The sequence below is a fragment of the Salmo salar genome, chromosome ssa25 (assembly GCF_905237065.1).
Source record: "Salmo salar chromosome ssa25, Ssal_v3.1, whole genome shotgun sequence".
Classification (NCBI taxonomy): Eukaryota; Metazoa; Chordata; class Actinopteri; order Salmoniformes; family Salmonidae; genus Salmo; species Salmo salar.
In genome coordinates, this window is record NC_059466.1 from 11,530,375 (window position 1) to 11,546,721 (window position 16,347).

Genomic DNA, 16,347 nt, shown 5'->3' on the forward strand with positions numbered 1-16,347 from the left:
GGGGGGGGGGGTGTAGCACAGGAGCCGTCGGTGACGGCAGCCACCCTCCCTTCCCTCCCTTTAGTTTAGGGGTTTATTTTTGCACCTTTGGGGGGGGGGGTACTGTCACGTCCTGACCAGTAAAGGGGTTATTTGTTCTTATAGTTTGGTCAGGACATGGCAGGGGGTATTTGTTTTGTGGTTCAGGGTGTGTATGTGTTCATGTAGAGGGGGTATTTGGTTTATATGGTTCGGGGTGGTTGTGTATGTAGAGGGGTATTTGATTTATTAGTCCAGGGTTTTGGTTATTGTTCTATGTTTTGTCTAGTCGTTTGTATTTCTATGTTTAGCTAATTGGTGTTGGGGCCTTCAGTTGGAGGCAGCTGTCTATCGTTGCCTCTGATTTGAAGGTCCTATAAATAGGAATGTGTTTGTCATGGGATTTTGTGGGAGATTGTTTCTTGTTTTGCTGTATGCCTGACGAGACTGTCTAGTTTGTTTTGTTGTTTGTTTTTCCTTCACAAATAAAAAGATGAGTATACATTTTCCTGCTGCGTTTTGGTCTACACCCTACGACACCCGTGACACTCCAATACCTTGACTTTGTTGTCCGTAAGCCATTTTGCCACAATTTTGGATGTATGCATGGGGTCATTGTCCATTTGGAAGACTTATTTGTGACCAAGCTTTAACTTCCTGACTGATGTCTTGAGATGTTGCTTCAATATATCCACATAATTTTCCATCCTCATGATGCCATCTATTTTGTGAAGTGTACCAGTCCCTCCTGCAGCAAAGCACCCCCACAACATGATGCTGCCACCTCCATACTTCACGGTTGGGATGGTGTTCTTCGGGTTGCAAGCCTCTCCCTTTTTCCTCCAAACATAACGATGGTCATTTTGTCCAAACAGTTCTATTTTGTTTCATCAGACCAGAGGACATTTCTCCAAAAAGTACGATCTTTGTCCCCATGTGCAGTTGCAAACCGTAGTCTGGCTTTTTTATGGCGGTTTTGGAGCAGTGGCTTCTTCCTTGCGGAGCTGCCTTTCAGGTAATGTCGATATAGGACTCGTTTTACTGTGGCTATAGATGCGTTTGTACCTGTTTTCTCCAGCATCTTCACAAGGTCCTTTGCTGTTATTCTGGGATTGATTTGCACTTTTCAAACCGAAGTACGTTCATCTCTAGGAGACAGAACGCGTCTCCTTCCTGAGCAGTATGACGGCTAAAGGAGTGTGTGCATTCACAGGTGTGAAAGGAGATGTGAAAGGAAGCTATAGCAATAGTAAAGCAGCCTTTGCTGGCTCTAACAGCAGCCCAATCAGTTTGCTGCCTGTTAAACTGATAGAGATAATTGTGTTTGACCAGATACAACTTTTTCTCTGAAAAATAGCATTAACTACTGACTTTCAGCATGCATATACAGAAGGGCACTCAACTTGTACTGTGCTGACTCAGGTGACAGATGATTGGTTAAAATGAATGGATAGTAAGATGATAGTTGGATCTGTATTGTGAGGATTTCAGTGCAGCCTTTTATGTTATTGATCATACATTGTTATTGAAGACACTCAGTTGATTATGGCTGTACATCACCTGCCATCAAATGGTTGGAGAGTTATTTATCCTATAGAACCCATAGTGTTCTTTAATGGAAGCTTCTCTAACATCATATGTACAGTGCGTTGTCCCTCAGGGCAGTTGCCTTGGGCTGTTACTCTTCTCTATTTTTACAAATAATTTGCCACTGGTCTTACACAAAGCTAGAATGACTATGTAGGCAGATCCTTACACACTCTACATGTCAACACCCAAAGCCAGTGAGCTCACTGAAATTCTAAATAAGGAGTTAGTCAGTATCGGGATGGGTGATTTAATTAATAATAAACAGGTCTTAAATAAAACTAAAAGCATTGCATTTGGGTCAAAACATTCTCTTGACCTAAACCTCAACTGGAGTTGTGTATAAAGGGTGTGACCATTTTGAAGTTGAAGTCCTAGGTATAACATTGGATGGTCAATTATCATGGTCAAGTCATATTGACAAAGATGTTGTGAAAATGGGGAGGGGTATGTCTGTTTATAAAAACATGTTATGTGTTTTTGACACACAAATCAACTGTACTAGTTGTTCAGTCTCTGGTCCTGTCTGGTAATATGGTCAAGTGCAGCAAAGAAAGACCTAGCAAAGCTGCAGCTGGCTCAAAGCAAAGCAGCACGCCTTTCCCTTTACTGCACATACAGAGCTAACATCAACTACATGAATGCCCGTCTTTCCTGATTGAGGGTTGACAAGAGATTAACTGCTTCTCTTCTAGTTTTTATGAGAAGTGTTACTGTACTGATAATGTCAGATTGTTTGCATAGTCAAATAACATTCAGCTCAGACACCCATACATAACCCATAAGACATGCCACCAGGGGTCTCTTCGCAGTCCCCAAGTCCAAAACAAATTCACGTTAACACAGTATTATACAGAGCCATGATCTCATGTAATTCCCTTTCATCTCCAATTACTCAAGCAAACAGCAAAATTACCTTTAAAAAAAAAATGTTTTTTATGGAATGGAGCACACTAACACCATTTTTTAAATTGTTTTTATTTATATATACTAATATATATATATATATATATATATATATATATTAGTTGTATTGTTTGTATATTGTTGTATTTAAAATGTGTCGTGTTTTGTTACTTTTGTCGTGTTTTCTGCGGACCCCAGGAAGAATAGTTGCTACGTTGACAAAAGTTAATGGCGATCCGAATAAACCAAACCAAATCATGCACATGCACCTCCATCACCGTATTCCTCCGCTGACTCTTCCTTCACTCTTGGACTACCATAAAGCATTTTCAGTCTCTCTACTAGGCTAATCCTCGTATCTAGCCACCGTGCTAATCTGCTTTTTGCTTACTTCCTCCAGACTGCCTTGTAGAAGAAATGTCATGCGGAGCATAGACGCAAGACATTGAACTTCACTGTGTTCGCCTCATTAGTTGGCACTATATACAGTGAGGGGGGAAAAAGTATTTGATCCCCTGCTGATTTTGTACGTTTTCCAACTGACAAAGAAATGATCAGTCTATAATTTTAATGGTAGGTTTATTTGAATAGTGAGAGACAGAATAACAACAACAAAAATCCAGAAAAACGCATGTCAAAAATGTTATAAATTGATTTGCATTTTAATGAGGAAAATAAGTATTTGACCCCTCTCAATCAGAAAGATTTCTGGCTCCCAGGTGTCTTTTTATACAAGTAACGAGCTGAGATTAGGAGCACACTCTTAAAGGGAGTGCTCCTAATCTCAGCTTGTTACCTGTATAAAAGACACCTGTCCACAGAAGCAATCAATCAATCAGATTCCAAACTCTCCACCATGGCCAAGACCAAAGAGCTCTCCAAGGATGTCAGGGACAAGATTGTAGACCTACACAAGATGGAATGGGCTACAAGACCATCGCCAAGCAGCTTGGTGAGAAGGTGACAACAGTTGGTGTGATTATTTGCAAATGGAAGAAACACAAAAGAACTGTCAATCTCCCTCGGCCTGGGGCTCCATGCAAGATCTCACCTCGTGGAGTTGCAATGATCATGAGAACGGTGAGGAATCAGTCCAGAACTACATGGGAGGATCTTGTCAATGATCTCAAGGCAGCTGGGACCATGGTCACCAAGAAAACAATTGGTAACACACTACGCCGTGAAGGACTGAAATCCTGCAGTGCCCGCAAGGTCCCCCTGCTCAAGAAAGCACATATACATGCCCGTCTGAAGTTTGCCAATGAACAGCTCAATGATTCAGAGGACAACTGGGTAAAAGTGTTGTGGTCAGATGAGACCAAAATGGAGCTCTTTGGCATCAACTCAACTCACCGTGTTTGGAGGAGGAGGAATGCTGCCTATGACCCCAAGAACACCATCCCCACCGTCAAACATGGAGGTGGAAACATTATGCTTTGGGGGTGTTTTTCTGCTAAGTGGACAGGACAACTTCACCGCATCAAAGGGACGATGGACTGGGCCATGTACTGTCAAATCTTGGGTGAGAACCTCCTTCCCTCAGCCAGGGCATTGAAAATGGGTCGTGGATGGGTATTCCAGCATGACAATGACCCAAAACACACGGCCAAGGCAACAAAGGAGTGGCTCAAGAAGAAGCACATTAAGGTCCTGGAGTGGCCTAGCCAGTCTCCAGACCTTAATCCCATAGAAAATCTGTGGAGGGAGCTGAAGGTTCGAGTTGCCAAACGTCAGCCTCGAAACCTTAATGACTTGGAGAAGATCTGCAAAGAGGAGTGGAACAAAATCCCTCCTGAGATGTGTGCAAACCTGGTGGCCAACTACAAGAAACGTCTGACCTCTGATTGCCAACAAGGGTTTTGCCACCAAGTACTAAGTCATGTTTTGCAGAGGGGTCAAATACTTATTTCTCTCCATTAAAATGCAAATCAATTTAACATTTTTGACATGTTTTTCTGGATTTTTTTGTTGTTATTCTGTCTCTCACTGTTCAAATAAACCTAGCATTAAAATTAGACTGATCATTTCTTTGTAAGTGGGCAAACGTACAAAATCAGCAGGGGATCAAATACTTTTTTCCCTCACTGTAGGGCAACGTTTTTTTCTGTGATCGAATGAACATGATCTCAACCCCTTTTGTCAATTGAACAAACCAAAATAAATATAACTTTGCAAGACTGAGTCTGTGATTTTGTTGTAGGCAGAGCCAGAGTGCAACGGAGTAGAATTATATTGGCAGGGTAGCCCATGAGCAGTCTTTCAATCACCCGCAAGTGAAATGCGCTTTTTAGATCTGTTCAGATCAGAGCGCAGAGCCGAACATGTCCACATGTGTTGATATTCTTTGCTATTTAGCGAGTTATTAGCCCAGTTATAGATAAGTATAGGTCAGCAATGGGGAGTTACTGCTTCCTACAAAAGCACAAAACGTGTAGGCTACATTTCAAGGTATATTTGAAAAGCCAATCAGGTAAAAAGCTTACAGTATGTCATAATTAAAGGGGCGTTCTGTTTTGAGAGGCGTGAATATACAGATAAGCCTATAGGCAGAGGGGTAGCATAGATTGTCTAATTCTCTGTATGACATTAATAATAAATTGTATTTTGTAAAGTGTTTCTTGTCTCATACAATACAATGACATTTACAGTCAACTATTTGGCCCATGGTGTTGCAGACCAAGTAAAAAAAATATATAAATGTATGTCAAGCCCTTCATAATGTAAAAACGTTTTTAAAAGTTTCATGCGGTGTAGGCCTGCATTGAACACCACATATAGGCTACTGTAGGCTATATCATAGAAATCAAAAGCTATTTCCTTCTGAAAATGTTATGGGATTTGCTCCAATGGTTTTGTTGGTAGGCCTACATTATGCTCAAATAGCCGCTTGGCTACTGTCTAAAACTATAAGGGTACAGCCTCAGTGTTCACTGTAAACGCGTGCCGGAAGTTGCACAAAAAATGTGTTCACGAGCTTGATCCATAATCAGTTGGACATGAGCAGTGCCGTAGGTAATGGAATGCAGGTGATTGAACTGGAAGTCCAGTTAATAACACTAATAGTAATCCTCTCTCATCAGCTGTGCTCTGGCAGTCGGCTACTTTGATGGCACCCAGAATCTAAAGACAACCTTGAATAGGAGGAGAAGTCTTAAGTCAGCACTTTTCCCTGTCCAGATGTTGACTACAAGGGGACAAAGGAGCTGGCTAGTGTTGCAGCAGCAGCTCATGTAATGTAGCTAGAGAAGGACGCGTTTGGACTGTTCAACTGATGTTCTATGGTGGAATATGTCATAACTAGGGTTGCAAATTCCGGTATGTTCGCAGCTTTTCCAGAAATACCAGTTGGAACATTCCGGAAATCAGGATGGAATGAGCAAGAAATCCGGTATCGTACAATTTTTGAAAGTTACTGGAATTTTGCAAACCTAGTAATGACTTAATTATTATAGTTTGATATGACAAATGTCTCAACTACAGTCACATTTGACAAATGGAACTGTTATGGGGCATTGGTTAGGCCTATAGCTATACAAAACTGACAACAGCACCCCAGCATCATTGTGTGGTTAAGTGATTTACATTTAAGTCATTTCGCAGACACTCTTATCTAGAATCGAACCCACAACCCTGGTGTTGCAAGCGCCATGCTCTATCAACTGAGCCCCGCAATGCTGAGCCAACTGAGCTGGTATCTGTGTGTCCCCCAAATGGCACCCTATACCCTATATAGTGCCCTTTTGACCAGTGCCCTATGGGTCCTGGTCAAAGGTAGTGCACTACATAGGGAATAGGGTGCCATTTGGGATGTACAGTGTGTTGAGGGTTACAGGGTTGTTACTAGCCTTGTCACAGTCCTGTCAGTGACTGAGCTTCCTGCTGCTATTGCCAAAGAGTAGCATTGTCTCTGTACACCATGGACCCGTTATCTATCACGTATGTCTTCCCAGCTGTCATGTGTGTCACGTTCACCAAAAGCCCCAACAAGTGTGATTCTACTGTTGATAAGATTAGACAGTGTACACACATCATCCAGTTTCGCCCAATCATTCTCCTTTCATTGTGTCCTTTGTACACTTAACAAAAATATAAACGCAACATGTGAAGTCTTGGTTCTATGTTTCATGAGCTGAAATAAGTTTCCAGAAATGTTCCATATGCACAAAAGGTTATTTCTCTCAAATGTTGTGCGTCCCTGTTACTGAGCATTTCTCATTTGCCAAAATAATCCATCCACCTGACAGGTGTGGCATATCAAGAAGCTGATTAAACAGCATGATCATTACACAGGTGCACCTTGTGCTGGTGACAAAAGGCCACTCCAATGTGCAGTTTTGTCACACAACGCAATGCCACAGATGTCTCAAGTTGAGAGGGAGCGTGCAATTGGCATGCTGACTGCAGGAATGTTTTTGTTCAGTATATTTGACTGCAGGCCCCTGTTTATCATCCTGGTGAGTCATGGGCTGTGTCAATTGTTCACTTATGGTAGTTGCTGAGTACAGTGTGTGTATAGCAGAAATGTCCCATTCCCGACACACACTTACGTGTTGCTTCTGATATTGTTACATTTCCTCTATGGTTCTGACCTTGAGTTCCCCCATGTTCGGTTGAGCAGTTGAATGTTCAATGTGATAAGCACTTCACCGCGTAGGCTGACATAAACTCTGTGCAGCACATAAAGTGATCCCCAGCCAATCTTGTCTATTCAAATAATAGCTCTTTAACTGCTAGTTGGTTTCGTTAACCGCTCGCAATAATTTGATTTACTGGTTATTTGACTGAGGTACAGTAACTGTTAGACGGCTACTTGTTGATAGTGGCCAAATACAGTAACTTGAACTGTGGGATTCCAGATGTTTTATCAGTCGACAGGTTTTGTTTGAAATGGAACCCTATTTACTTATAAACTGAGTGTACAAAACATTAGGAACACCTGTTCTTTCCATGACACAGACTGACCAGGTGAATCCAGGTGAAAGCTATGATCCCTTATTGATGTCACTTGTTAAATCCACTTAAATCCGTGTGAGAGGATGAGACAGGTTAAATAATGATTTTTAAGCCTTGAGACAATTGAGACATGGATTGTGTATGTGTGCCATTCAGAGGGTGGATAGGCAAGACAAAATATTTAAGTGCCTTTGAACAGGGTATGGTAGTAGGTGCCAGGCGCACCGGTTTGTGTCTAAGGGCTTTTTGAGGTTGGTTCGGTTTAGATTATTGAAAAATTATCACGGTTTTCGATTTTGGTTTCAATATTTTTAACATTAATGCTGTAACGACACAGAATAAAACAATTAATAAATGTACTATGATGGTCCATTACTGCTTATCACTTATTAACCATTTATTTACATCACTTTACTTTAATAAAATAACTCTGTTGTGTATATTACATTTGTCTTATTTGATGACTTTATTATTTCATTCCAAGTTATCTCATCGCTATAAAGCTGCTGCCTATGCTGTCTTACAAAATCACTATTTCGGTAGTTCTTGAAAGTAAAAAGGCATATGTTTATGACTGCTAAATACCAACTATCGATCACTGAGATCATGTATTTTCAGGTAGAGATACCTCATGAAGGAACTGCTCTTTATCCCTCTTGATCGCGCGTCTTCTCCCTATCCGTGTCTGCCTCACACAGACCGGACAAGTAGGCGTGCAATGGATTATGGTCATTGTAGTTAATTATCATGTTTTCTGCGCTAAACTATTAGGATATTGGCCTGTTGGAAGCTACAACTCCCTTACTACAGTGGGGGGAAAAAGTATTGATCCCCTGCTGATTTTGTACGTTTGCCCACTTCCAAAGGAATGATCAGTCTATAATTTTAATAGTAGGTTCATTTGAACAGTGAGAGACAGAATAACAACAAAAAAATCCAGAAAAACGCATGTCAAAAATGTTATAAAATGATTTGCATTTTAATGAGGGAAATAAGTATTTGACCCCTCTGCAAAACATGACTTAGTACTTGGTGGCAAAACCCTTGTTGGCAATCAGAGGTCAGACGTTTCTTGTAGTTGGCCACCAGGTTTGCACACATCTCAGGAGGGATTTTGTCCCACTCCTCTTTGCAGATCTTCTCCAAGTCATTAAGGTTTCGAGGCTGACGTTTGGCAACTCGAACCTTCAGCTCCCTCCACAGATTTTCTATGGGATTAAGGTCTGGAGACTGGCTAGGCCACTCCAGGACCTTAATGTGCTTCTTCTTGAGCCACTCCTTTGTTGCCTTGGCCGTGTGTTTTGGGTCATTGTCATACTGGAATACCCATCCACGACCCATTTTCAATGCCCTGGCTGAGGGCCATGTACTGTCACCCAAGATTTGACAGTACATGGCCCCGTCAAATGATGTGAAGTTGTCCTGTCCCCTTAGCAGAAAAACACCCCCAAAGCATAATGTTTCCACCTCCATGTTTGACGGTGGAGATGGTGTTCTTGGGGTCATAGGCAGCATTCCTCCTCCTCCAAACACGGCGAGTTGAGTTGATGTCAAAGAGCTCCATTTTGGTCTCATCTGACCACAACACTTTCACCAGTTGTCCTTTGAGTCATTCAGATGTTCATTGGCAAACTTCAGACGGGTATGTATATGTATTCTTGAGCAGGGGGACCTTGCGGGCGCTGCAGGATTTCAGTCCTTCACGGCGTAGTGTGTTACCAATTGTTTTCTTGGTGACTATGGTCCCAGCTGCCTTGAGATCAGTGACAAGATCCTCCCGTGTAGTTCTGGGCTGATTCCTCACCGTTCTCATGATCATTGCAACTCCATGAGGTGAGATCTTGCATGGAGCCCCAGGCCGAGGGAGATTGACAGTTCTTTTGTGTTTCTTCCATTTGCAAATAATCACACCAACTGTTGTCACCTTCTCACCAAGCTGCTTGGCGATGGTCTTGTAGCCCATTCCAGCCTTGTGTAGGTCTACAATCGTGTCCCTGACATCCTTGGAGAGCTCTTTGGTCTTGGCCATGGTGGAGAGTTTGGAATCTGATTGATTGCTTCTGTGGACAGGTGTCTTTTATACAGGTAACAAACTGAGATTAGGAGCACTCCCTTTAAGAGTGTGCTCCTAATCTCAGCTCGTTACCTGTATAAAAGACACCTGGGAGACAGAAATCTTTCTGATTGAGAGGGGCTCAAATACTTATTTCCCTCATTAAAATGCAAATCAATTCATAACATTTTTGACATGCGTTTTTCTGGATTTTTTGGTTGTTTTTCTGTCTCTCACTGTTCAAATAAACCTTCCATTAAAATTATAGACTGATCATTTCTTTGTCAGTGGGCAAACGTACAAAATCAGCAGGGGATCAAATACTTTTTCCCCCCACTGTATATCACACAGTTCAGGCTTGATCTTATTTATCTCTAGAGAAACTGTTTATTCACCTTACAGAAGAAGAAAAAAATGCACAAAATGAAATTCAAATAACTGAACCGATGTCGATCTATTAGTTGTTTAAAAACTGAAAAATAACCCACATTTCAATTCATCACTGAGCACTACACCCTAATGGCCTCCGGTGAAGGTGAATGATCCCATGGCCATGTTAAACGTCTGAGGTGTTTGCTTATTGCTAACACCAGTGAAAAAGAGAGTCCCAAACTGTCAGAGAAAGAATACATCTCTCTCAGCCAGGTGTTCCAGATATGCATCTCAGTGACTTAACCCTTAGATGTTAGGATCATTTGGTATTGGAATACTGTGGATAGAACCAATATTCCTGTGGGTTAGCACTAGCAGCGACACCTTTTTTTAGTGGTGTTTCTTCTGTCAGTTGTTATCGCAAGTATCTTCATTTGCCTTGCTAAACTATATTCCATGTTTATTTGTATTGATATTGGCTTTGAAAGGGTATGAACCTCACATCGACCATGTCGAATGTGAGTTATGATTCATGTTTGTTTCAGGGCCATGCAAAACATTATTGGTCAAATAGACTGTGAAGCTCTGAATATACATTCTGCAATGTGTCAACTGATAAAGCCCCAACATCACTATCTTGTTGTTCTAAGAAAGGATTAATGAAACACAGGCCTGGCTGTGGCTTTGCTGATAGTAACCCATTGTTGTTATTTTTTAATATTTGGGAAGCAACATGGCATCCTGGTGATGGATTACATAGTGTATGTCCCAAATGCCCCCATATTCCATATATAGTGCACTACTTTTGACCAGAGCCAATAGGGTGCTGGTCAAAAGTAGTGCACTATGTAGGGAATAGGGTGCCATTTGGGATGTAGCCAGAATAATAATGCATTCAGGAAAACAACAGTTCGATAGTTACACACTTGGCACACACTGGTTGAATCAATGTTGTTTCCACGTCATTTCAATGATATTACGTTGAACCAACAATGGAATAGACATTGAATAGTCTGTGCCCAACCTTTTTGTCAAAATGTGTGTGTATAGAATGTTTTGTTGGTTTATACAGCAAATGGACTTTCACGCTTGTGGTTATTTACAGGCCTTGCACATCCTGTCAATTAAGTGTTTTCTCAGACCGAGACCATTTTATGTTAACCACTGTGGCTGCTGGGAAGTCAACACAAGCAACACCACTGTTTTCATTTTTAAGTCCTCACCAAGCACATGTTTAGATTCCACCTGAGGTTATGCTCTCCAATTTTATAATCAGTTTTTCCCCATTTTCCTTTTGATTTGGAACTGAACAGAAGATAATGAATAAAACACACTAACTTTTAATCAAGACCATGTGTTCTTCCCTGATATACTTGTTTAATATGATGTTGTGTTAGTTGAACAAAGACAGGCTATAAAGTAACATAGTATGGACCCTAAATAACCACAATGGAAATAGAGGACCACACTGGAAATCAGCCTTCTTTTGGCTTCATTGTGTTTTAAATTCAATCAATAAACCAATCAATCTCTTAGTCCATGTAAAGATGTGTTTGTCCTAACAGCTCTACTGTACCTTAATATGTTCCTACCTTTTATACACTCATTTTCTCCATGAAAAAAGGAGTTGGGACGCACACAAACCCAGCCCAGGGCAGCCAACTAGCAAGCATCAGGCTTCCTGAACTCTAAACAGAAGCAGGCCTTGATCCACCACTGCCCCTCCTACTGCGACGGCAGCCCAACACGGGAATACAGTGAGTCGGCGGCTTCTCTCGGATGAATGTTTCCCTTCTCTCTTTCTGTTGCGCATGCTTTCTTAATTGTTGAGTGTTTTAACTTTTTTTTTTATAGTGTTGACATGAAAGTGAGAATGCAACACGGTGTATGGTGACGTCATGGTGACGTCATGGTGACGTCATCGCGACGTCAGCTAATGTGCAGGGCAAATATCATGCAGGATCATCATATGGGTCACTGCTGAGCAAAGGATCGATTCGAATTCTTACGTTGCCGACATGGTATCGCAACATGATCTGATCAACTGTGAGACTTGACTTTAAAGACTTGAATTACTTCCAGATACAGGTGAATAGGTTATAATGCCTTAGGAAATGTTGTCGGTAGACTGCATTCACTTTGGGGCCCGCCATGCTTCTTTTGTTAGTCACATTACATATTAAATGATCTAACAGTTGTGCTCTGAGCTCAAGTTAAATCCTTCGTCTTCGTCCTGAATGGGTGTGAGGCTTTTGTTTCGGGGAAGAGGATGACAATCTCATAGCCGAACTGTTCTGAATGTGTCATACTATTACTGGTCTCTTTGAGGTAATAACCCAATGGCTCCCTATTGTCTACAGTGCACTATTTTTGACCGGGACCCCAACCAATATCACACTGCAGAGCCTCTCAATGACCCTGAACTGACACCTGTCTCACAACACCGAAAGAGCAAGAGGGCTTGACGACACGCCACATCAGTTAAACAGCTGTTTTGACATTATTAATCCCATGTGATGTTGGGTGGCATTGTGTAGAGGTGGGATATGAATTGTATTAAAATAAAGGCTAAACTCAAATTTGTTTTTTTTTACAGATTACAGCCACTGCCGTTAAACCCCAGTGGCTTTTTTTTCCCCATTTTCACAATGGAACATTTAGTCATGAATTCTCATCCTTTTCCTACCCTGTGCCGCTCACGTTCATTCTCAGGGGGCTCCAGCTGCGGCTGCAGCTTCATATGGCTTGCAGTCTGAGGGCCCTGTGTTTATACCAGAATCAGACATCAAACCTCTCAAAACAGCCACGATTAAATCACTTCTACTCGTCCCTCCTTGGTGGTCCCAAATCCTCTATTGAGACAGTGCTGATTATAACACATCCCACAGATGGGATACACAATGACCAGGGCATATTTCCGACTGACCGTATGTTTGTATGTACAGTATGTGGGGTTTATGCTTATTTAGCTATTCTAATGTATTAGATGAGATGAGATTCACAGGGATAAGTGTTGGCCAGCTAGAGCGAGAGAGCGCACATACTGTGATCCAGTGAACTTTGAGTAGTCAAATATTGTGGTTGGAGCATTTTTGTTACTTATTTTGCTTTGTCACTTATTTGTCTGTTGATATATGGTGGAGGCTGAAAAGGTGTCTGAGAATACCACTTCTGTGAACGCTTCAAGTCTGTGCTGCAAAATAAACATGGGAGGTATTTCCCCCCCAAAACGTCAGGAAAGGGAAGTTGCAGTTTATTTTCGAATATTTCCTTAACTACTTCTACAGCTAAGTTACGGCTTGCCAAAGCTAAGCAAGGGCGTCTAAGAATAACAAGCTCAAAACTGCTAAAGTAATGACTGTGAATCAATGGATGACCATTTTTTTTATCTATCGTTATTCTGGTTGATACGGATTTGGCAAGAAACGAGATGGTTGATGGATTGGATTCAACAGATGGCATATAGAGACAGGAATCACTTCAAATAGAATTAGTATGTGAATTCAAACAGCCTGTAGCTGTGCCCCAAATGGAACATTATTCCCTATACAGTCTTCTATGGGCCCTGGTCAACTGCACTACATAGGGAATAGGTTGCCATATGGGACGCGTCCTATAAAAATGAAGTGCATTATCAAAACAATTTACAAAAAGTCATTATATCCTGTACAGAAATATGGGGGATGTGCAGCTTGTGACAACGCGGATCTCCAAGACCAGCCTGACACAAGGCCAAGGTTCCCCAAGTCAGGATCCTCCAGCCTTCACTCTCCCACCCCGCAATGCCCGGGTCAGTCCGGGAGGGACAGCGCGGCTGGATGGAAAGGTATGGATCTCTCTCTCTCTCCACTTCCCCCTCTCAAAATCCCTTTCTTTCCTCCTGACGCTGTACTGGTTATATCTGTTTCTTTTCAACCCGCCCCAGCATGTGTGAGTTCTGCATGTTGCATCATTTTCATTGTGTTAGGAGTGGAGGTGCTGAAGCGGACTTGTTGCTCTTGGGTCAAGGCCTGATGTTGAGCCCCACCTCCTGTTAGCAGACAGAGGCTGTGCCAAGACTCCTTATTGTGCTGTTCACTGAGCACTCCTTGGCATCCCTCTCTGGGCATCACCTGGGTTTAGGGGTTGATTTGGGTTTGGGCATCAGTCTCCGGTTATCAGCTGACTCATTGTGGCCATGGAAGAGCAAGCAGGCTTTGTACAAATAAAAAGAGTGTCTGAGAATGCTTTTCCCAACATGTAATTGAGGTTGACAGACGGTACTGTCAGGTCATTACATTTACCTGACATTTAAGTAATTTAGTAGACACTCTTGATTTATCCCAATGGTCCTTTTGGAGAAGACTGCTTGAATTTCCCATTTTCCAAATTGGGAAAGTGTTTTTAAAGTTTCCAAAACGATAAGTCGTAGGCTATACTTTTAAAAAGGCACTTAGAAGAATTGGGAGGAAGTTCCCTAGGTAGATTAAAGGTCTATCATGGGTGAAATGCTAGTCAAGAAGAGTAATATAATGTATGCCATTTAGCAGACCCAAAGTTACTTACAGTCGTGAGTGCCTACATTTCTGTATGGTTGGCCCCAGTGAGAATCGAACCCATACTCTACCTGCTCAGCCACACACGACCACATAATGCATTTATAAAGAGTACTTTATTAATTTCATGTCTATACCTCGAGAGTGTGGGTTTGTTGTCTGTATTTGTCGCCTCTGCTCTTCAGATGCCCCAGTCTCAGTTCTTGTAATGTCTCCCCACTGCTTTCCATGTTAAAGGGATAGTTCACCCAAATTACAAAAATACATGTTGGTTTCCTTACTGTGTAATCAGGCTTTGGTTTTGTTTATCTGGCCACTGTCTTCAGATGCTAACGTTTTATAACATTTTGCATTTTGGGTGGACTATTGCTTTAACGACATGAAGGCAGTGTTATGGCAATGCATTGAGTGGGATCTCTCTTTTAGATTGAAAAGGATATTTGATTAACAAGACTGTATTGTTACAGAAAGCAGGCTCCTGTCACATTGTGTTCACCTCCACTCTACCCATCCACCTGGTTTTCATTTGGCTTCTCTGGCTCTGATTTTGGGTCTGATGTGAAGCATTGAAGTAGTTTCTAGGACCCATGTTATGAATTTGATTTGCATCCGGTGAATGAAATGAAACAGTGAAGTCTTAAAGAAGGAGCGATGTGATAATTCAGATGGAACTGTTATCAGGCACTTGCAAAGGAATATTGTCAATAACTATGTCTATCGACCAATCGTCATCCAAGATCCAAACTAGGGCTGTCCCTAATAAAGAAATATGTAATCGTAGTCGATCGAGAGTCGTCTGTTCTTTCGACCAATCGTTGGGTCAACATTTTTAAACATGCAGTTTTACATATGTTTGAATAAAATCAACTATATGTTGGCTACTGATCTTGTCTGATGCTTTAAGCACTGAAATAAAAAATGAAGCACACAAATTACTAAAGAGTGAGCCAGAGATCAATATAGTCTAACAAGAAGAAAAAAACCTGTTCTGACCCCCCTCGCACTGCCTGCTGCTGCTGGCCTATGTAGATTCTGCTATTAAGCTCCTGAAGTTGCCTGTAATAGGCTACACCAGCGGTCTGCAACCTTTTCCATTTGGAGTGCCAATTTGTCGTACCATTGCTACTGATCTGCGTGCCAGTTATGATTTTCATATGCACATTTTCATGGAACAGTTTAATATAATTTCTAATAAAGTCTTCATATCTCAGAATCAATGTCAAATGATTAATCAAAATGATATCTAAATGTAAAAGTAACTTCTAATAAAAACATAGCAGCCGGCAGGTAAGAAAATATCCTGATTAAAAAGAAATATCCCTTAAATCACATTGGCTAGACATGGCCTGTCTGTCAAGAACTTGAAACATTGTATTAATTATTAACTTGATAGCAACATTGTGTAAAATATTCTGGGCCCTCAGTTTCCTGCGCCAGTGACCTCCTGACAGATCGACACAGCTGTAGGCTATTTGCGCAAGGGATAAGAAGTAATCAGGTAGGCCTGTTTAATGACGTTTCCACCAGATCAGAGCATTACATTGATTTTCCCCTTTCATGCTCTGGTTGTTGAAAGGCAGAGCGCTGGAAAGATTTTTCAAATGGGCTACATTGAGGAACTATTCTCATTCTCAAGTGATGTAAAAACATTTCTTTACTTGCTGTATGAGGTGAAGAAAAAATAACTTTGAGAAGCTCCACAGTGATGGTGACTTAAAACAATCAGAAATAGTATCAGATCCCCAAATGGGTACATTTATCAAATCAAATTGTATTTGTCACATGCACCGAATACAACAGGTGTAGACCTTACAGTGAAATACTTACTTACAAGCCCTTAACCAACAATGCAGTTCTAAGAAAATACCTAAAAAAAGTAAGATGAAAGTAACAAATAATTAAAGAGCAGCAGTAAAATAACAA

At 41.4% G+C, this 16,347-nt stretch overlaps 1 protein-coding gene across 3 annotated transcripts in view; it reads left to right on the forward strand.

Moving 5' to 3' along the window:
* Positions 1–16,347, forward strand: part of LOC106586160 (myosin light chain kinase, smooth muscle) — a 99,809-nt gene that overhangs the window by 9,918 nt on the left and 73,544 nt on the right. For all 3 annotated transcript variants that reach the window (XM_014173072.2, XM_014173069.2, XM_014173075.2), the window contains exons 2-3: positions 11,514–11,646; positions 13,562–13,715. In XM_014173072.2, coding sequence (XP_014028547.2) covers positions 13,566–13,715 — 150 coding nt within the window. In that variant the 5' untranslated portion in view covers positions 11,514–11,646; positions 13,562–13,565. The remainder of the gene's footprint in view (positions 1–11,513; positions 11,647–13,561; positions 13,716–16,347) is intronic.